Consider the following 22,304-nt stretch of genomic DNA (forward strand, 5'->3'; position numbering starts at 1 on the left):
AGTATTTACATTTTCTGCTACTTCATACTTCCACTCCACTACGTTTTGGAGGCAAATATTGTACTTTTTACTTACTACATTCCTTTGATAACTTTAGTTACTAGTTACTTTGCAGATTGTGTGCTGCATCAGAGCCAAAATAGTGCATTTTCAAAATAATCTATTTTATTGACAATCTGATTTAAAAAAAATATTGACTCCAATAATCAGAAAAATGCTAATTTGGCCAAGGGGGTATCAGCTGCCCCAAAATATACTATAGATACAGTTTGTTTGAATAAATGTACATTAACTACATTTTACTTTTACTTGTACTTTTGATACTTAAGTACATTTAATATCAGATACTTTAAGAATATAACACTCATACTATTTGTACGGTGCTTTTTAGATCACTACTACTAGATTAAGATTTAACATTAAACAATATGAGCACAAACAATATGGTTGTTGTTTTTTTTGTTTTTGTTTTTTATTTTACTATTTTTACTATTTTTTATTTTATTTTATGGACTAAATAAATTGTTAAACCCCAGACTCAGAGTCTCAGTGCTGGTTGTAAAATTGCCTCCCAGGATGTGAGTGACTCTGAGTCTCTGACATCTCGATGAGGACAGATGTTCTGCTGCTCTACCAGAGTCTATCAGCTACAGATGCTTCCCTTTTTTCTCTCAATGTCTGGCCGCACATGCAAGCATAGCAAATGATTTTTGTTCTTGCCTTGGGAGAAATTATATCCAATGGTTTCAGAGCTCTGTGTCTCTAATGAAGAAGTCATGGCTGTTTACCACTCTGCTACTGCTGCTCACAGAAGATTTTCATTAAACAAACTGCTCCAGAACAACAGCGGAAAATGTTTCCAGGAGTCAATTTGGTTTCACTGCTAATATCTTTCCCTCCTTTTTTTCATCTTTTCCTGTTACCTGCCAACCTACACCTACAAACACACACTTAAGAGGGAAAGAAAAAGCTCAGAATCACCAGACCCGTTATCAAAATGTGTCCTGAGTGATCCGATTACAAGTGTACAACTGTAAGTACAGGTGGGAACACCCCTAAGATACATTGAAGATGCATATGAGATCTGATCACTCTGTGTGTATGTTCAATGTGACTGCCTACTCAACTGACATCCTCTGTGAAACAAAAACAAGACAACAGGCAGAATTTTATTACACGCTTTCTGATTTACATGTGATTCACTGTAATGTAATAATTATATGTTTGGCCTCTCTTAACCTGCCAATGTTAACAGCAGATGTTTGTGAGTACACACTTTCAATTGATACAACCATTGAACTAGAAATCCTCAGATTCCCTTAACAAATCACTCAATTCTGTGAGTAGTTAAGTGAGGAGAAGGCGCTGTCTATGACGAATATTAAATCATCCATGCCTTCTTGTAAATTCGGCATTAAATGCAATACATTAAGTCGTTTCTTTCCTTGGAAAAAGTGTTGGCTTGTCGCGGCATCGCCTGCATTGCATTGCAGTCTGTTGTCAACATTTAGCAGCTGTCTGAACACAGGGTTCAAACTGATTTCACCATTTACACTACGATGGAAACTAAAACGTGACGTTTTACAAATGCAGTACACAGGCACCAATATAGGCTACTTGTTTGTCACCCGTGGAGAAAGTCCCAAGACTCCCATAAAAAATTGTGCAGTTTTGTAAGATCTTGATTTAGGAGAAACTTTATAGACTTTGTGAAATGCTGCCTATTTTTGTAAATTCCTCAAATGTTGTACATTAAGTTCATTCTTTCTTTGTGTATAAAAACATTGTGTCCGTCTGTCTCGGTGCTGTACATGTTTATTTGCATATTGAGTAGAGAAATGAAAGCCGATCACAAGCGGTGACTCACGCACGTCAAAACCTGATGTGAACTGATGTGCTTAGAGCTTTCCACTTGAGATAGTATCACTCAGAACAAATGGTAACACCAGGTTTGGACTGGCTCAGTGACATATCTTGCTCTCAGGGGGAGATTTTTAGGATATCTTCACCCGTATTACCCATATTTTTGGCTTGGTTTATCTGTCTCTTGATATCTGCATCCATCAAAATACAACGAGGGAAAGGAGAAGGAAAAAATCACTCTTTAGTCGAACTGGTCACAACTTGTAAACATATGAGTACGTTTTTTGTAATATAAGTGAGTCATAACCAGATTACTTAAAGAAATACTGATGTTTAACGTGTGTGTGCTGATTTAGAATGCAGTTTTACTTACTAGCATACAAATACATATATGTGTACTGTATGCCAAGTGCTATGTTCTCCCTCTGACACACACACACACACACACACACACACACACACACACACACTTACAACTTAATAACCAGAGGGGTGTGTGCACAGTAAATCATCTCCATATATGTACAACATTACTTTTTTTTGGCATGAATATAAATAGTCACAGCCAGGCTGGTTCATGGTTTGAGCTGTTTTGGCTTATTCAATGTGCAAAGTGAGAGTTTGAGGAGGAAATGAGAGAAAACACACACACACACACACAGTCAGCACAGAGGAACACTATACTAGAGTCATTTTTCCGTCTTTTGCCAAATTCTAGCTGGACTAATATCGTTTCCAGCTGTTATGAAGCTCGTACTAATCAAACAGTTAAAGGGCGCCATCACCTGGTCATCAGTGGTTACTACAATGATCAGGCAGGCACACAAACTTAAGAAAATCCACAGAAATGGTGGCTTGGTGATACCTAGTGGATCCACACTGCCATTACCCTTGTGATTACCAGTCCAAGGAGGGAGCTCTCCTCCTTATAATAAACAAAAACAGACAAGTAACACCCCACAATTTCTGTACGTCTACAAATTAATAATCGTATAGACTGCACGGTTAACCAAACAACATCATTTAATAAATGATTTTGCAATACAAAACATCTGTGCAAAAAAAATGTTCAGACAAAATACAAAGACAAGGCCTCTCTTGGTCAAAAGGATAAGCATGTAAACCTTCTGTATGGGTACACTGTTATTGAATATAAATTTACTTGTATTTAGTTGTATCTCGAATAAAACAAAAAAGGCACGACAATGTTTTTTTTTTTTTTTTTTTGCCAAATACAAAAATACCTAGACTTGATTAAGATTCACAGTCTTGTGTACAAGTGGTTTTTGCACTGCTATATTAGTACACATACATCCGTTACATGCTGGAGGTCACGTGTACAAACTCAAATGCCAAGGTAGCTCGATCTGCTTCAGAGGAAGAAAAAGGTAAAGTACAGACAAAAAGGCAGCAATGAAATAAAAAGTCAATGGGAAAATGTACTTGAAATGATTTGAATAACCTTGGACCAGATGGAAAATACATCTTCTCCCTTCATTTTGAGAACAATCAGCTTCTGTTCACCATATTTGGTTTGAATAAAGTGATTTAGGGTAAAATAAAGCTCAGTGTCATGTAACTCTGATTTCTTTTGATTTTAATCTGCTGTGAATTGGAGCAGCTGCTTTTCTTGCTGCTGTTTACTTGTAGAAGCCAAGGGCTAAAAGGGACAGTTTGCTCCAAAATCAAAATAAGTTATTTTTCCTCTTACCTGTAGTGCTATTAGTCTGTCTAGATTGTTTTGATGTGAGTTGCAGAGTTTTGGAGATATCAGCCATTGAGATGTCTGCCTTAAATAAAATGGAACTAGATGGTACTTGGATTGAGGTGCAAAAAGCACCAGAAAATGCATTTAAAAACTCAACTGCAAAGTGTCTTTACAGAAATCATGACCTGGTTACTAAAGATAATCCACAGATCTTGTTGTGAACAGTTACTTGTAGGAACTATTTTTCCTTCTACCGAACCACCTGCCAATTGTATCACCTTGTCCTGGGTATAAAATTACGCAAGTCTTCTGCTGGCCGAGCGGCTAACTTTAAGTTCAGCCCTATGCTAACTTGAATGGGAATAAAACAATTTAATGGTGTGGCTCTTCTAGACTTTCCAAATGTAGTTGAATCTTTCTTTTTGGGCCAGTGTGCATCACGTGACATGGTAATTACACAGTTTGGCTGCTTTGGCTTCAAAAGCCTGGTGCTGTTCCTGGTTGGAACAGAGCGAAGCCTCCATCACTACAGAGCTAACAAACTTTACAGCCCCCTTGTCTTCTGGGCGACGATACTATTGACAGAAAATAGTTCCGACATGAAACTGCTTACAGTCTGATTTGTAGATTATCTTGTGTAACTGGGTCATGATTTCTGGAAAGAGACATTTCTGTTGGGTTTAATCACCACAATCTGAGTGCCATCTTGTTCCATCATATCAAAGAGAAGGCAAAACACTCTAGATGGATAAATACAACTACAGGTAAGAGGAAAAATATGTGTTTTTGATTTTTTGGGGTAGATTTACTAAATAGTTTCTACATTGCAAAAATGTCAACTTAAAACGTTACCATTAAAAAAATGCACTTTAGGCAACAAGTCATCTTTACTACGCATCCACAGTGAAATGTTATTGACGTACCTTGGTGTCATGCTGCTGAGAGAATACAGCTGACTGACAGAATGATGAAGAATGAGTGCAACACATACCAACAGTCTGGGAAACTTTTACGACCCTTCAAAACCAATGATTGTCTACTACACAGGTACAACTAATAAGGTCACACACTGTTCTGTTACTGCAGCTGGTTCTCTGACGCTTCATAATGCTCCTCATCAACTGCTATCAAACTATAAACGACAGCTGAGGCATCGTTTGTGTGATTACAGGACTGAGAGTTTACCAAACACACAACTTCTTCATATAGTAAAAGGACAAATGTATCTGAAACCGTAGACGATTATTTGCTACTGGATGGTCGGCATGTTCAACTGGAAATGAGACTCACGTGGAAACTCATCCTTGTTAGGATCACCTACATATACATGTCAGTACAAGTGGTGCCAGGATACCTTTCATTTACAGATACAGAACCAAATAAAAGCAACATACATAAATCTCTCATGAAACTGATCCTCAATTAGGTCATACATTCTTCTGTTTAAGCACAGAGTGGGCTTAAATTTAATCACATCAAACATACCATTTATAAGGGTTTCTGTGTACATGCAGAGACCAACTGAGGCTCATTTTTGCGATGGTAACATTATCCACTATGAGCCTTATGTGCTTAAACTCTGCTTTGAGTACTTTCATGTCTTCAATGGTATTTTTTGTACAATACAGATACCGAAAAAATAAAAAAAGGAAAGGAGAAAAGATATGAAGACATGACGATCTTTTAGTTCCTTCAAATTCAAACACTGAGAAACTCTCGCGTAAAAATTTAAACACCGTATCCAATTTACAATAAAAACGTTCTTTTGTGAGGGTCAAATTTTAGCGTATTGATGCCGGCCCTCGCGTGATGAGTGAAGTGTTTGCCCTGAGAGCAGTCCAGTTTAGGAGGATATGAGCGCTGCGTGATTTCATTTGTACGATCTGTAGGGGCTCATCTGCTGCCAGTATTTGAAGTTGGATGCCATATCCGCTGGGAGGTTTATCGTCCAATCAGAAGTACTCCCAGCTTCCTCAGCCAGGAAATCTGTACGCTGACATTTGAATATGGCAAAGAGGCCAGAGTCCAAGTTGCAAAAGTGTCAGACAGTCATGTTGAGGTTGCACAAGAAACATTCAGGTGTCATTTCTGAAAGGGGTTTTGTGTGAAAGTGATGATGCCAGATCTCAGCGCCTGGACGAGTATTTGTAGCTAACTTATCACCTGTGGCCGTTCTGTTTCAATTTGAATTCCAGCTGCTTCAAAAGGGAGCCGTCACATAAATCCAAAAGGCGGTGCACGTCACCTGTATGCCTTGTATACTGGTGTATTTGAACAGGTCAGTGCTGGTTCTTCTCAGTAAAAGCTGCTGAACTTCTCGTCTGTTCAGTACTCTGTTCCCATTCTTGTCCGCTTGGTTATCACTTCGCTAAATGCAGTTTCTTTTACTGTACAAGCACATTTTTGTGTTTTAAAATGTCCAGAAACAAGCAAGTCACAACACTGCTGAAAGGCACCAAGGTCACGGTATGAATGTCAGTGTTTCCTTCAAATCCTGCATGAAACAGTCCATTGACTGGGTGTCAACACAGAAAGTTTTTTTTTAAACCATTTCTTAGGAAGGACTTGCTACTTTTTCACCTTTAAATTTTTTTCCTTGATAAAACGTTCTTTTGAATATATATCTTTGTATTTCATTCATTCATTCAGGACTTATGTACCGTATTTACACAGAGGTTAAAATAATAACACGACATTTTCAAACCATGGTAGTAAGTACACTTTAAACAATAAGGCATTAAAACGTCAGACTGAGCTGTGTGTATACGTGTGTAGCTGCGGCAGTGTTTCTTGCACACCCAAATGTGCGTACAGGCCGGTTTCTGTTCTCCGTGTGGCCGGAGTAGAAATGTTAGACTGGGTCCCTGGATGAGAGGCTAAAATTCTCTATTTTGGGTCCCAAGCACAAAAAAGTGTGAGCGTCCCTCGATCTATTTACAGGTCTGCGGTGATGACCGTGTCGTTATACATCAGTACGTCAGAATCATTAGCGAGCAGCGCTGATGTTTGCGATGCGTGGTCCAGCGGTCCCATCCCCTTTTGTCCATACACCTGACCCTGCCCGCTCACCGGCATGATGCAGTGGGAGAGCAGTGGTGTGTTGGCGTCATGGTTGGAGCCCGTGGTGGAGGGCACTCCGCTGACGTGACCCGTGCTGGTGGAGCCGCTGGCGCTGCTGGGTGAGCGGCTTTTAGGAGGGGGCAGGTGGTGCTGGATGACCCTGGTGGGAGGGACAGGGGCAGTGAAGTGGGCTGGAAAAGCTGCGTATCCTGGCGGGATGGGGTATCCGTTGACGGGGATAAAGCGCTGGTGGGTTTGGGGCACAGCCATGGGTGTCCAGGCTGTGATCGAAGCCATCTGGCCCGGGGCGGGAATAGCCTGGGCTGGGTAGAGGTACCCTGCAGCTGCAGCAGCAGCGGCATAGCGCGGGTTGCTGAGGTTGCTCACAGGACTGGCGCTGAGCGAGGTGGTCTGGGTGGTGGCGTTGCCTCCGCCACCAGAGGGCGTGCTGGAGCTGGCGTGGGATGACATCCCCTCCCAGGCTCGCAGGCGGGCGTGGATGTCCTTGAAGCGCGGTCGACGTGCTGGTCCCTCCTGCCAGCATTCAGTCATCAAACCATAAAACCTGAGAGACAACAGAGGTAGTTAGTCATCAGAGAACAGAAAGAAGTTCTTTAAAAGCTGATTGACCAATTTTTATACCCAAAGTTTTTAAATAAAAGTAAAAAATCAAATTTTTTCCCACAGATTTTCACATTTTTATAAATATAGAGGTGAATTAGTTATGTGATATATTCAATTTAATTCTTAAAAAAACTTTTGCTGATTGTTTTAACAACTCTCTGCCCATGTTTCCTGTTTTCATCTCTGCTGTGAACGGTATGGTGTATGTGATGGTAACAGTGCCAAGGTACTGAGCATTTTCTTTTTTTGACTCTTCCGTCAGTTTCCTCTGATTTGCTACTGATTCGACCCACTAGGCCTCTGATTGGCTTTCCGTGATATTCTTGCCCTCACCCTAACCAATGTCACTCCTCAAGCCTAAACCTTACCAACAAAGGTAAGTAATCAGATCCATATCCCATGTCTTACTTCACAGCTTATGCTGATTAGCAACATTAACCAGAACGTACCTTGGTGGACAGTCCTCTGGGCAGGGCAGCAGCTGCCTCTTTCTCACCATCTCCATCACTTCCTGGTTGGAGAAGCCATAGTAGGGCTGCAGGCCGTAGCTGAAGATCTCCCACAGCACGACTCCGAACGACCAGATGTCCGAGTCTGTAGTGAACTTGCCGTAAGAGATGGCCTCGGGAGGCATCCAGCGGATTGGCAGCAGGGTTTTGGGCTGGAGGCAGTAGTAGTCTGAGGAGTAGATCTCTCTGGAGAGACCCAGGTCGGAGATCTTGACGTGGAGCTGCTCGCCTACAAGAATGTTCCGAGCGGCGAGGTCTTTGTGGATGTAAAAGTGGCTGGCCAAGTACTCCATCCCAGCAGTCACCTGGGTTTGATTAGTCACAAAGAAAAGGGTCATTTAAGGAGTAAGTAGCAGTGAAACTGTGATTTTGAGCTCAATCAGCTTGATAAGGCAGCAATCCATCATCTCATCATTTTTACTTTCATGTACAAAAATAAGTATGGAGATTAAAAACTTTAACTGCTATCATATCCCCACCTGTATGGACATATGCAGGAAGTCTCCATGATCCAGGCTGGATTTCACAGTGCCGTCCTCATCACTGCTGCAGCCGACGTCAGAGTGCGGTGAACGCATGATGAGGAACTCGTGGAGGTCGCCCTGGGGCAAAAACTCAAACAGCATACAGACGGGCTGCTCCTGCGTCACCACACCCAGCAGACACACCACGTTTGGGTGCTGCAGCTCTGTGAGCACTGCGACCTCCTGTGACGGAAACAAAAGTGAAGTTAGAGCAAAAGGAATGATGGCTACAAACTGATCAATCTACAAGCCTGTAAAGACAGACTAGTGAGTAGATGAGTCTCCTTGTTTGGTTTAATGACATTTAATGTCCCCGATGACCTACATAGTATAATTTAGCCACTTGTTCACAACACAACACAAATGCTTTAAATTTCACGTGGGGTATTTACTGACGTATTATATATCGCAAATGTGAAAATCTCCTAAGCTTTCGTTAACTGCAGTCATCTAATCTAAAACTTATTCAAAAAGCCCACTGGCTTCGAGACAAGGGAACTGAAAGTGCAAAAAGAATCTTTGGTAGCACTTTACATTACAGCTCTGTCATAACAAGGTAATGCTGGATAATAATGAGGTATTAATTAAGTAATACATGTAATAACCAGGTAACCACTTGGTATTAATCGAAGGTGAGGATTAAGATAAACAGCTCAGGTATATCTGAGTAATATTAGACTGAAATTTATGTTGCAGTAAATGTATTAATGGGCCAAAAATAAAAGATAATCATGGGGAAACACATTTAAAGAAAAGCGACTAAACTATATAGTATTAGTGAATAAGTATAGTTTGGTAATAATATGGTAACCTGATGATGAAATGGTTATATCAGTCCTAATATGGTGAAATTAATGGGATTATAACCTGATAAAAACGTGGTAATGTAGGTTGTTGTTTTCACAATATTACAGGCTACGATCAGAGTAAAACCTTCAAAATCACATTGAAATTCTCTAAAGGTCACTCTAAAGGCCGGCCCTTCAGGCCTGCCTCATCCTCCGTGCATGGAAAGGGAGGATTATGTTTTCACGACTCATCTGTTTCAGTCCTTGACATCTAAATTTATCTGGACAATCTGCCAGTGGTTACAGTTTGTTTTTGGAACTATTTTCAAGTGAATTAATCTGCTGCCCAGTGAGTTTCAGCCATATACAGTCTGCCATCACCCACCACGTTTACCTTCTGCGCAAATATAACAAGTCATGCTTCGAGTCCTGTGGGAAGAGAGATCTTTCCACTGGGAGAGTCATCCCTTGTAGTTTAAAATGGTAGATTATTTTTGTAGCACATTTAATTTTAGCAATCCGTACACAATTGCCAGTTAGAAGGATGTCTTGAAAATGACAAATTTTTGCAGGTTTCACATGGCTGACTTTTGAACCTCACCAATATTATATGTTTATACCTTTTTTTGGAGTATTTCATTAAGTTGTGGACGATTGGGAGCAGTTAACTGAAAGCTTTGGAAGCAGAGATCTATTCTGTACCTGCTGGAAGTCGCTCCACTGCTGGCCGCTGGTGATATCCTTCAGGGTCTTTATGGCCACAAGCTGCGCCTGGTCCATGCCCGGCAAATACAGGTGACCCTTGTAGATCTTCCCTAAAGGGCACTCTCCGAGCTCCTCCATGAAACGCACAGCCGACAAAGGAAGCTCTTTGGCCTTGCTCTGTGGAGAGAAGAGGGAAGAAGTGAGATCAGTGGGTAGAAGGATGTGACAGTAAAATTAGATCATTATTTTCTTTGTTGGGCCATTATTCTTTCCTCACCATTATCCTTGTATGGAAAAGAGAAATGTTGACGTGAAGTTTATGTTGGTGCTTCTAATTCGAAGCAGGCGAGCCGCCTAATATAACATCAAATATGTGTTTGAGTTGCAAAAAAATAATACAAGTGTAGCCCAGAGAGTTGATAATTGTCATGATCAGACTCCATTACATCAGCTCCTAATGACTCACTTTAAGCCTTCGAAGAGTGATGTGGGAAAACTGTGAAATCTGGCAACACGTTCGCAGCTTTAAATGTAATTTAACTGACAGGTCAGCAGCTTTAAGGAAGACTAAGACATTAATTCACTTTCCAGTAAAACTTCTGAATGAGCTGGAGAAATAATAGAAAAGAGTTGTGGCTTTCTATGTGCGGGGAGACATTGCTTTTTTAGTCCTTTATTCTGACTGAGGAGGACACAGACTGGATGTTTGTTTGTATAGCTAAATCCAACAAGACTGAGCTGAACTGTGGCTTATAACCGGGTCACAAACTATTTATAATTTAGTTGGACTCGACTCAACTTTACCATCAGAGCATTGAGACAAAAGATTAAAAAAGATTAAAAAAAATACAATTAAGCTGAATTATCATTTATAGATTAACAGCTTTTGAGACTTTTTTTTTGACAAACACTGCAACTGATGCAAAACCACAGTACATTTTTTTTAAAATGTTGATGTTGACGTAAAAACAGCACAGCTGGAAGGTACACCATCAAGAGACATTCTTTGTTTCATTTCATACATTTTTTTTATCTTCAGCTAAACTCTCATGTTAGAGCTGCCCAGGTGATCTCAGAGGGAGAAGAAGTAGGGATTTTTGCATTTGTGTGTGTGTGTGCACGTGCATGTGTGTAGCTGTATTTGAAGATAAAAGGTGAGGCGAAGTTGGCAGAGATTTTCAGGTTCCAGGAACTCTGAGATGAATAATGAAATTCCTCGGTGAGCAGGAGAGAGAGAGACACACACACAGGCCTGTATGATCTCTGAGGGGGGTGGTGTGTGTGTGTGTGTGTGTGTGTGTCTGACTGTGTATGAAGCAAGTGTGGGGGCCTGCTGATGTTATGAGAGACACAGATGTTTTTAGTTATGGGTTTGTTTCACCCCTTCATTTCCCCCCACACCCAAACCCTCAGATCCTCCTCACACACACAGCAGGTTTGTGTGTGTGTGTGTGTGTGTGTGTGTGTGTTTATGTGCGTCTAAATGGATTGACACAGGCAGTGCCCCCTGGGTGACCCTGCAGCAAAGCCTGCTGGGTAGCAGCCTAAGCCAAGACATAGTTGTAGATAAGAGGAGTTGGGAAGAGAGACTCTGCAATAATATACATAAATGACTGTATAATTTGAGGTTTGTTTTATCACTCATCAAAAGGGTTTAGAGGGTAGACAATCACATGTAAATCCTCATTTACCCAAATTATACCACATTCTGCCAAAAGCTTTATTTCATTTTTGAAATCTTAAAATGTCCCATATTAGAGAATTTGAGATTTCAATGTCTTTATTATAAAGGAGGTCTAGGCGTTCATGCTCAATCTGGAGAATACACACAGCCTGTATTCACAAACTGGGCATTTAAATGAGCCGTCACGACTTTTGTAAGGTTGTGATGTCACAACTATACAGTCACCGTCCTCAGCCACAGTTGTAAAAACACAGCAGAGCTGATGCAGAAACATGGTGGGCGGTGCCTGTTCAGGTCTGCGAGAGCTGGCCAATTGGAGCAGACTGAGCTTTTCAGGAGGGGGGTCTTAAAGGGGCACTATGTAGTTTTGGACAAGAAATTCAAACTCTGAATTTTAATATATACAATACAAACTCAGAAATATTTATTTGTTGCATAACTGAATAAACAAGCTGTTCTCGGAGGAAAATAAGGTCCCCAACACACTGTTTGAAGCTAGAAAGTTGGCAGGGTCCGCCACATATAAACAAAGTAAAACAGTATGACATTGTGTTGTCCTTTAAGGTCAGTTTGTTTATTCAGTCATGAAAACAAGAGAGTTTGTTTATTTAGTTTGTTTAGGCATAAAGGCACTAAAATAGTGTGTTCAGACAGAGGATGAATAGAGGGGCTGCAGCAATGGACCGAATAAGAAAAAAAAAGCATTTTGTGAACATTTAAGGATGTTAAACGTTTTCTAGCAGACATCCAAAACAAAAGCATGAACCTGTAAATTAGCATATTATGCAACCTTTAAAATGGATGATTATGTGGTATGATGTGTCTACACCATATTTCAGGCCTTTGTTGTGCACACAGACCATTTAAAATCCACAGTATAATTGCATAACTGCATGGCTGTCACTCTGAAAAACTTTGATCTCCCGTTACCTTGACAATGTTGTCATCAAAACACAGCGAGGACAGACTCCTTTTTTTTTTTTAGGTCCATGAAACATTTGTTCCATTGCGAAAAAGGAAAATAACCACAGATATTAATGGCTTCTGACGCTTTGGTGAAATTTTGCGGTTCTTTCTACAGCTGTTGATAGTAACATTATACACATTACCTTGAGGATCGGGGCTCTCGTTTGCACAAGCAGCAGACACACTGTCTAGATAACCCAACACCTCCACCACCATCACCAAAATTATGTGCAAACAGATAAACAGACATGACATGACTGAGTGTGCAGCCTTGAAGGAAATATGATACAGATCCTAATGTGAGCTGTGTGTTGGCTGGCAGAGCAGGGGCTTGATGATCTACATTACAAAGAGGTCAGAGAGGAAAGGGAGGAAGAACAGAGTAAAGGATGTAAGAGGTCCAGAGGTAAAACGGATGGAGGGATAGATTGAAGAAGAGCAACAAAGAGAGAGACGGATTAAGTGCGAGCAGGAGGGAGAGCAGGAGTGTGAGGCAGAGATGTGGCAAAAGAGACAGCAGGAGAGAAATAAACAGAGAGGAAAAGGAGCTGCAGTCAAACATTCCTGGACCTGCTGAGCTCTGATGATAGAGATCTGAGGCTGCGTCAGAGACAGGTCATTTCCACACGCACTCAAGCCAGCCAGTAACCCCAGCATGCTGCGACGTATCCCCATTGACACACAGAGGGCTGTGCCAGTGTTTTGACTACTTCCTCTGTCTGCTCTTCTGACTTGAGAAGACAAACACAGCAGAGGAGCGCTGTGTTAGATTCACCACAGGAGAGCCCAAAATGCTGTGCGAGTGTATTTAAGTGTGTTTTTAGCAGTACTGCTGGTGTTTTATAAGCAGGGAATGAGAGAGATGATGGTGGGAGGACTGAGGTTTTACACTTCTGATATGTTTAGTGAGAATGCTGCAGAAGAGGGAGATTGAGGACTGCCTAAAGATGCAAACGTATTTCAGTGTAAACTAACAATAAAGTATAGTATTGAATATGGAGGTCTGTAGATTTAATTTTAGTTTAATTTCTTCCATGTGCTGCGTAAAACATGGACAGAGAGGTGTCATGGTGCTGTGACTGTGCTGCTCTACCTTTGGTTTGTACGCAGTCGTGAGCATGGACATCTCAACGTTTTGTCCTCGCACCGGTTTGGGCTGGCGGGGGGCAGGGGGCCTGGAGGACTTCTGGTTGTTGCGGCACACGCAAATGAAGAAGAAGAGCAAGGCAATGGCCAACGGGATCGCCACACTGGGGACCAGGATGTACAAGATCTCCATGTTGCCACCACCAGACTTGTCTTTGTAGTCTGTAGGGACGGATGAAGAGAGAGGAATAATAATAGGTATATTAGTCATAGTACGACTGGGTGATGTAACATAATTAAGAGGCATATTAGAGCTAGAACAATGAGTTGATTATTTGTTTACCTAACACAAAATAAAACTGCAAAACATTTTAACTGAATGATTGTTAGGAACTTTTCTGATGTGAGAAAAAGTTTAATATTTGGATTGTTGATTTAAGACAAAAACAAGAAATTTGAGGATGAAACATGGGCCTTGTAAAGGTCATCTTTTACTATTGTCTGATGTTTTATAGAAAAAATTATGGACAATCATGTAAATAATCTAATTGCAGCCATACTGCATAGTGTTAAAATGTTGCCATGACTGCATATTTATAACATCTTTAATTATACAGTAATAATAATAATAATAATAATAATAATAATAATAATAATAATTTTAAAAAGTACTACAAACAAAAGCCAATACCACCAAAAACTGTCAAATTACTCTTTGGGAATGAAGAAAAACAGCATGACATTTTGCATAATGGGACATTTGGGCAGCAAGTGAAGCAGATCTAAAAAATATGTTTTTTTTATAAATCAGAAGTAGGAGGGTTATTTTGTTTTACGCTGAATAAGAAATGTGCTGCTGTAGTTTTGGAGATCAAAACATATCTACAAATGTGTTTCAAAGACAGCATTACAATATGCTAGTCTCTTACCACAGACGGGTATGTCACAGAGCTCCATGCGGACCCCCTCATCCAGCGTGAAGCACCAGGGGGCCTCGTGTTTGTTCCCGGGGTTGCGGCAGTACGAGTGTCCTCCGTTCAGCTCCGGGTAGCGGATGGCCAGGTAGGTGTGGCTGTGAGGATACTGGGAGTTCCATGGTTGACACTGACGGCCAGACTTGGTCATACTGACTGTCCCTCTGTAGTCCGCCCCGCTGTTGTTGTAACACTTGTGATCTAGGGGAGAGGGAGTTGTGGTTGTGCATTAGCTGACTGTTGGTATTGTCACTTTGTCTCTTTGTTTTGGGTGGCTGGTAGTGGACGTGGTTTACCAATGAAATCACAGGCCCAGGAGCCCAGGTGGACTGCTTGTGAAGTAACAGAGAGCCTACACCTGTTTATCTAACATTTATCAAGTGCTTTAATCTTTACACTCAGTCTGATTGCAGCAAAAACACAAAAAACACATTGAAAATGTGAATTATGAATTTATTTGCCTTACTTGACATTGCACATCCTGCAATATGACTATTTTGATCATGAACATTGCCATGTCGATGCTGAAGCAATACATTGTGCAGCCCCACCGTAAGCCATCAAAATAAACTTTAAAGGATGGAATTATGACTGATCTCAAGTGACATAAACTTCATCATTGCGTATATGTAATGCGGTTACAGTGTTAGACAAAAGTTTAAGAAAAGAAGTCCTACTCTTGTTTATGGGCTCGGCCATGGGGATGCCGATCCTCAGACAGTTGGCGGCCTCGAGGCTGTCAGAGGCAGGCAGGTCCTCACAGTCCGGCAGCTTCAGTCTCTTCAGGATGATGGGGTTGGAGCGGGCGATGATGTACTCGGTCTTGCACAAGTCGTTCTCCAGGATCTCACACTCGTCCTTACACAGGTCCCGAGGTTTGTCAGCCCCGGTGCTGCGGTCGCATGTCGGGAAGGCAAAGTGGCAGAGAGACGGGATGGCGAACTGGGAGCAACGATCGGACAAATGGTTGGACGTCCCGATCATGGTGAAGGCCGCTGGAAAAGAGGGGGGACAAAAGTTCACAATGCAGTCCGGCATCAAATTCATCTACAAATTTAGCATATATATTAAGGTTTTGTTGATGTTTAAGAGATAAGAGACAGAATAAAAACTAATTGTTGAATATATGAATTCACTCATGAGGAATTCAAATGAAATCCTGAGCTCATGCTGCTATTACATTTGAGCACCTAAACCCATGAAGGATCAAAGAGGGAGACTGACAATGAAAGCTGCAGCTGTAAATGTATGATTCATCGTCACACTGTACGTTTATTGCAAACATGTGCTTTGCTGTGGTAGTTATTATCAGTAAAGCAGCTCTGTGGGGGGGGGGGGGGGGGGGGGGGGGGGGGGGGGGGATAAGTTAAGTGGATAAGTTAAACTGGCAGTTATTCAAACTAAGATAGTGAATAGCTACACAATGCGGATGCTCTGTTAATGAAATGTAAGATTTACAGTCCTCCTGTAGGCTTACTACGACCCTGTGGCATCATACTATAAATCATAATTATCACTCGTCCTTGATGTTTCAGATTAGAGTTCATGGCCTCTCTGTCCCTGAACTGTTCGGGGGAGAAGCTGACAGCTGCATGGATGTAATCAATAAAACACACATTAAAGTGACCTCTGAGAACATATGCACACAAATACACTAAACAAAAAAACAGAAGCGGAGACGCAGACATGTAACAGCATATCGGCCTTTTGTGCTACAGACCCTGCTGAACTTCCTTTGAACTCCTTAAGCAACGTCCTGTTTTCTTCCTACTGCATATTAGCTAAGGTTTAGCTTCTAAACAGGCCTCATCCGCAGATGGTTTTCATTGATTCAGTGTATGCAGAGAAGTCAGCTTTACAAACCCGCTCCATCAGCCCCTGTAGCTGAAGACATGTGTGTGCAGGGTGTTGCTAGAAGAGACAGAACTGCTAAGTGATGGTTGAACTACTGAACTCGCTGGATGAAAACGGGCTGTTGGCTCGTCCTCGTCATACATAAAAAAACATGGTTACATTTATTAGTAACCACCACAGTAAATGGTAAATGAATGGGTAATTAAACTTCAGTTAAAGTCACCCTCCAGTCAAAACTATGTTTTTCTTCTTGTTCCTACAGTTAAATGTTTGAGCTTCACTGTGTAGATGATTTCCGTGCTTAACACTAGAAGGCTGTTTTTACAATTATTGCTCAAAGTGTCAGTTTTCTTCGTGCCTGATTTTAAGAGGCGGGCCTACGAGCATGATTTGTGATGATCACAACTAGTTTGGAAGCCAATCCTGGTCCAGATCTTATAGAGAGGTGATGTGGAAACTTGAAGCCACTAGTGCACAACCATCCAGAATGGACTTTACTTCGTAATTAGCAGACATTTTGTGTCCAGCAGGTAAAATTTAAATACACAAAATTTGCATATTAATAGATTCTGGAATTTTGAATGAGGCAGATATAGTGGATTTTAATGTGGTAATTATATTTTTTGCCAAAAACACATAGGCTGTCAGAGACATTATTGCTCCAAGCAGACTATTGGTACAGTATATGTCTTGATACATGTCTGGAAGAGATCTTTAATAGTGATTTCACTGTTAGCAAACGATGAAATACTTTATAAACCTTTACAATTGCCTAATAAATCATTTATAAAGTATTTCATTGTCTGTTAACAGTGAATTAACTAGGTTTACTTAACAATATATTTACCGTTTATTACTGATGGTTATTTTTAAGTGTTACCTATAGATGCATAATGGTAATTGAATGTACAAATCAAAGAAAATATGGCTAAATTAAACATTTCATCACCAACCACTCTGCGTGCTTTTGAGTGAGACATTAACACAGAATCTATTCATAGGGCTACCTTAAGTGGAACCCAATATGTCCTTAAATATGTAGGTTCAATAATTGTTAATAATTGTTCAAAATTTGAACACGTCAGGAAAAAGTTGTGTGCAGATGCAAATGTATGTTATGAATTCATGCCATGAAGTGTATTTAGACCTTTGTTTTTGCGCTGACAAAGGGGTCAAACCCACTCTTACACGTTGCCTGTTTCTCACCTGTGATCTGGGTTTCGATCTCACCCTGCATCTGCAACGAGTGGACATAGATGCTGCGGTTGCCGATGAAGCGGGCACAGGCTATACCTCTGTACGGCTGGCAGAACCCGTTAGGCTCCCTCCTGACACAGACAAGAAAACAGAGGAGAGAGTGTGGAGAAATTACAGTTTGCAAACAACATCTCAACAATATTAACACATACAGCGAGTGGGCAAGAGATAGTGATGTATGCAAACGTAGTAACATGCCTGAACAGGGCGCAATACACTGAACTTCCACTAGAGGTCAGTCTACGTTTGAAAATGGCACTAAAGCAACTGGTTGCTCTTCAGTGGAAGGGAAAGGCTGCGGCTTGTTGCTAGTCTCTAACTAAGAGGTCTCCGTTTGCTTGGCTAAAGATAAGTCACAGTCAAGTTGAAGGCAGAGATCTGAAACACACACACACACACAAACTAGAGTTCACAGCACAGATGTAAACCGCATTAGGGAATTAATGTTTGGCTGTTTGATTTTATTCCTGTTTATGGCAGAGAGATGTCATAATGAGCCATGATCTGAAACACATGCACAGAGAGAGAGAGAGAGAGAGAGAGAGAGAGAGAGAGAGAGAGAGAGAGAGAGAGAGAGAGAGAGAGAGGTTGATGATGTTTTCACAACTTTTACTTCCTGTGATGACTCCAGAGTTTTTGCCCCTATTCTACGTTTTATGAAGTCCTTCTCCATTCTTGTCCTTCTTTAATCCATTTATCTTCCTCCCCCTCTCTTGTTCTCTCACTCCAAATATACACCCATTCGTGCGTGTGCACACACACACACACACACACACACACACACACACACAAACCACATGCTGACTAGCAGGCGATTCGCTCAGTGTGAGATCACTATGTCATGTGCTTTAAATCGTGCCATATGGGGACTTTAAGACCAGGCATAACCACAATATATAGGGCAGTGCATGATGCCACTGCGCATGCACACAAAAGAAACCATATTGTAGCTATTGGCTGATTGAAAATACATCCTCATGCTTCGCACACTACTGCGCGAGTAATGGCAAACAGAAGCACTTTGAAACTGACCAGACTCAAGAAATATTGGAAAAAACATAATACATTAAACTAACAACCTTCAGCTCTGATTGGCTGAGTAATGATGACATATTTATAACTTTGTTTAGCTCGAACACACCGCTTCATTTCACCATGTGTTAAACTATAAAACAGAGCCCTTTGAGGCTGAACGCTTGATTATCATCCAACCGTGTCTGCTGCCTTTGTTGACCAGAGTCAGGTAGTTAACAAGGGACGTAACAGTGTGTGGATTGCACCAATTACACCACATACCGCACTAAAAAACTTTAAAGATGCAACTGAACACAAGGTGAGAATGGTGCTAGCACACACAAATGAATGAGCATCCATATGCAAGTAAGAACTCTGAACCACCTAGAGTATATTACAAGACTTTTTATGAAGGTTATTAATGTAATGGAGAAACTGACCTTTTCTTAAAAATGTTCTGGTTTTTTTTAATTATTTTTCTCATTATAAAGCAGGTCTAGGTGTTGTGTATAAAAACTGTGACAGTATAAAAAACATTCAATCCACAGAGAAAAGCACACAGCTCATATTCAGAAACTGTGCCTTCAAACAAGTTGTCAGGACTTCCTGTGAAAGTGCGTTTTTTGAACATTAAAGCATGTCAACATTTTCTTCTAGACACCTAAAATAAAAGATACGAACCTGAAAACGAGCATAATGTGGGACCTTAAAAGCTGCGAGCACGTTTATTTCAATCATATTGGGTTAAACTTACTAATACGTGATATTGTTGCATTAAAACGTCTAAAAAAGACTTTGTATGTTTTGTCAAGTTGTGTATTAACATCAACCCAAATGTTCAAAGCCAGAGAAATCTGTGATTTTATTCAAGGTAACGGCGCTTTTCAATTGGTCGCTATAACTTCTGGGAGAGAGTCAGGGAGTGAGGAAGGGAATGGGTGAACATGACGAAACATGAACGTGATTAAACCTTAAAAAAAAGTATTTTTTTATTTTTTTAAATATTAGCTCATCCGTCAGCATTTCTGTCTGAGATGCTTCAGACAGTCTTTTTATTTTTTATTTTTTTATCAGCAATGGTGGTTGTTTAACAGTGAAGACCACAATTCCCATGATCCCATTTACTTCTTTTGAGATTAGAGAGAGATCAACAAAGGTTTACACACTGTGTGTTTAAATAGATACAACACTTCAGTGACATTGAGCCTGGCTACTTTCTTCTATAATTCTTTAAGAGGTGTAATTAATGGACTAATTAGTTATTCTAACATTGTTGGAATTCAGTGGATGTGATGTTTTTTGTGCGCTGTGAACAAGTTCTCTTTATTCAAGTCCCTTCCCAACTTCTCCTGTTTTCTTTACTTTTTAATTGTTTGCTTGTTTGTGAGGTTTAGTTTGCTCATCACCTTTTCTTTTTTACACAGTTTGTGATAATATATATGAATAGATATGTGAAGAAAGTAAGGTATATGGTATAAAGTGCTGGGAAGATCCATGAGAGAAGAAACACACAAAACACACACAGCCTTTGTAACACCACGGGTGTGTGAGTATGGTGTGAGTACGGGGGTCATTAGGTTCCCCCTCCCCGAGGAGTGTTAAGTGACTGAAGGGCCAAGGTCAACTCTCTCTCTGTACCCCTGTCTGTACAGATCTAAATGGGCTTTCCAGACACGGACACACACATATATTCACACACACCGTGGTCTGCATACTGCCGATCCCATGGAGATATGGTAACATTACATTTATAGCCTAACACAGGTTTAAGCAGATTTTATCCTTGGAATATGTAATTTCCTACTAAAATGTGGATATCGGTAATAATGAGTTCATGTTGCGGTGTGCCTTCAGACGGCTTAGCACCCCTTCAGCAAGCCACAAACTGCTACATCTTCAGATATTTTTCCTTTGGCGAGGAGCTTCATCTCTTTAGGTGAAAGTCGTGTCTGGCAGTGAAGCTGTAAGAGGAGAGTCAAGCTGCCACTGTGAAAACAAGTTGAATAATTTGAGGGATTGATGACTGATTGGGCTGCAACCATTCTGAATGTAATGAAGCAGAATATGAAAAGGCAGCTGAAGAGCATGAGAAAATACACTACACATACACAGAGGATAGAAAGTGAGGGCTGGAGTGTGTCCAGGCAGCCGAGAGGTTAGTTTGGTTGTGCGTCACAGAGGACGGTGGACACACACATCCACACTAACGTCAAGCCACACACAGACAAGTAAATGACAAGGGAGAACAGACGATCCACCACAATGCAGCCGGATCCCTGCAGGCAAATTACAACTCTGGCCAGCCCGGACGGCCTCAACCGAACCAGCTCAACCCAAAATCACAAATCGCCCCTCACTGCCTTTTATATTTTTATTTCTTTCACTCTCCTCAATGTCGACTCACGTTGAAAGCCATGTCTGAGAAGAATATTTGACTGTCTGTATCCTATCCAGTGAGGCAGAAATGACTTATACGTGTCTGAAGAGAGAAATGAGCAGGAAAGACACACGTAGAATAACCTAACTGCTGTGAGACATCTGAGCTTTTCTGAAAAATATTCTTGAGTTTTACTTTTGTGTATCCATTTGTTTCTGTGTCAGTGTGAGTGAGCTATTCCAGGCCGAGGGAGCCAAGTGCGGTTGCTATTTGTGTAAACACTGGATGGCTGTTCAGGCCTTTTATTTTACACACCAACGCCACGGGGCCCTCTGTGTAATGTTTTATAATAGTTAATTACAAGGAGAGGCTCTTCCCTCCGAGCCTTGATCTATAATCCAGATTTAAACAGAAAGGCGAGCCTCACCACACAACCTAAACAAGGTATTCAGGACATTGATTCATTGTCCAATTACATCTTTTCCAACCTCATTATTTATTCAGGGAAGCGCTTGCTGAGCAGCCATGCTCTTTTGCCAGCACCGCCCAGATTCACATACATATGGTTACATACATTCACACCTGGGTGGTGCCAGCACACTGACACTGCAGCTCCACTGCTTAAGGCTGTTTCAAGGTTAGCCGGGTAGGGATATTTAATACATCCTGATTGGTTGTGACAAGATTTATATTGTAAAACAGCATGTGCACATGCAGAGTTTTGTTTTATATCAAGAGAGAGATGTGAGTGAGAGCAAGCCAAAAGGGAGAGTAAAACATAAATATGAACAGCTTGATGTGAAACTCAAAAGGAGACCTATTACGCTTGTTTGTTTTTATCCATTGCTTTAGTTCTTGTGAATGTAAAAGTTTTTAAAAGTTAAAAATGTCTGTCCCAACAGAAGCCTCTCTCTCCCACACAAAACACTACTCCTGAAACGCCTCGTAGTCCTGCCTTTAGTTCTGTGACGTCACAATGTCACACATTTGCACACAGTTATGCCGAGCAGCTTATTTGGCAAGTAAGGATTGACTTAGCCCAGCTGCTCTGTTGTCGTTAGCAGTGCTGACTCAGGCGTGTGTGAGCTGACCAATAAGTGGAGACTGGGTATTAGGGAGGGGGGGCCTTAAAGCACTGGACGGTATGAGAAAACTGATGTGTTTTTTTGAGCACCAAAGCATGTAAACCTATTCTAGTCGTAACCCTAAAAATAAGTATGAACCTGAAAATGAACATAATATGTCCCCTTTAACTGAAGTCTTCCTGACTACTTCAAAGACAGCATGAAAGACCAGTTAGGCAGCATTTAT

General features: G+C 41.0%; 1 protein-coding gene across 2 annotated transcripts in view; it reads right to left on the reverse strand.

The window, feature by feature from the left end:
• Positions 1-2,959: 2,959 nt before the first annotated feature.
• ror1 (receptor tyrosine kinase-like orphan receptor 1) overlaps positions 2,960-22,304 on the reverse strand; it is a 142,383-nt gene continuing 123,038 nt past the window's right edge. For both annotated transcript variants that reach the window (XM_073475828.1, XM_073475827.1), the window contains 8 exons: positions 17,552-17,673; positions 15,169-15,486; positions 14,447-14,692; positions 13,525-13,739; positions 9,779-9,958; positions 8,244-8,471; positions 7,705-8,069; positions 2,960-7,196 (listed from right to left, as the gene is read on the reverse strand). In XM_073475828.1, the coding sequence (XP_073331929.1) occupies positions 6,506-7,196; positions 7,705-8,069; positions 8,244-8,471; positions 9,779-9,958; positions 13,525-13,739; positions 14,447-14,692; positions 15,169-15,486; positions 17,552-17,673 (2,365 nt within the window). In that variant the 3' untranslated portion in view covers positions 2,960-6,505. The remainder of the gene's footprint in view (positions 7,197-7,704; positions 8,070-8,243; positions 8,472-9,778; positions 9,959-13,524; positions 13,740-14,446; positions 14,693-15,168; positions 15,487-17,551; positions 17,674-22,304) is intronic.

This window comes from Pagrus major, chromosome 11 (assembly GCF_040436345.1).
Source record: "Pagrus major chromosome 11, Pma_NU_1.0".
In the NCBI taxonomy this organism is placed as follows: Eukaryota; Metazoa; Chordata; class Actinopteri; order Spariformes; family Sparidae; genus Pagrus; species Pagrus major.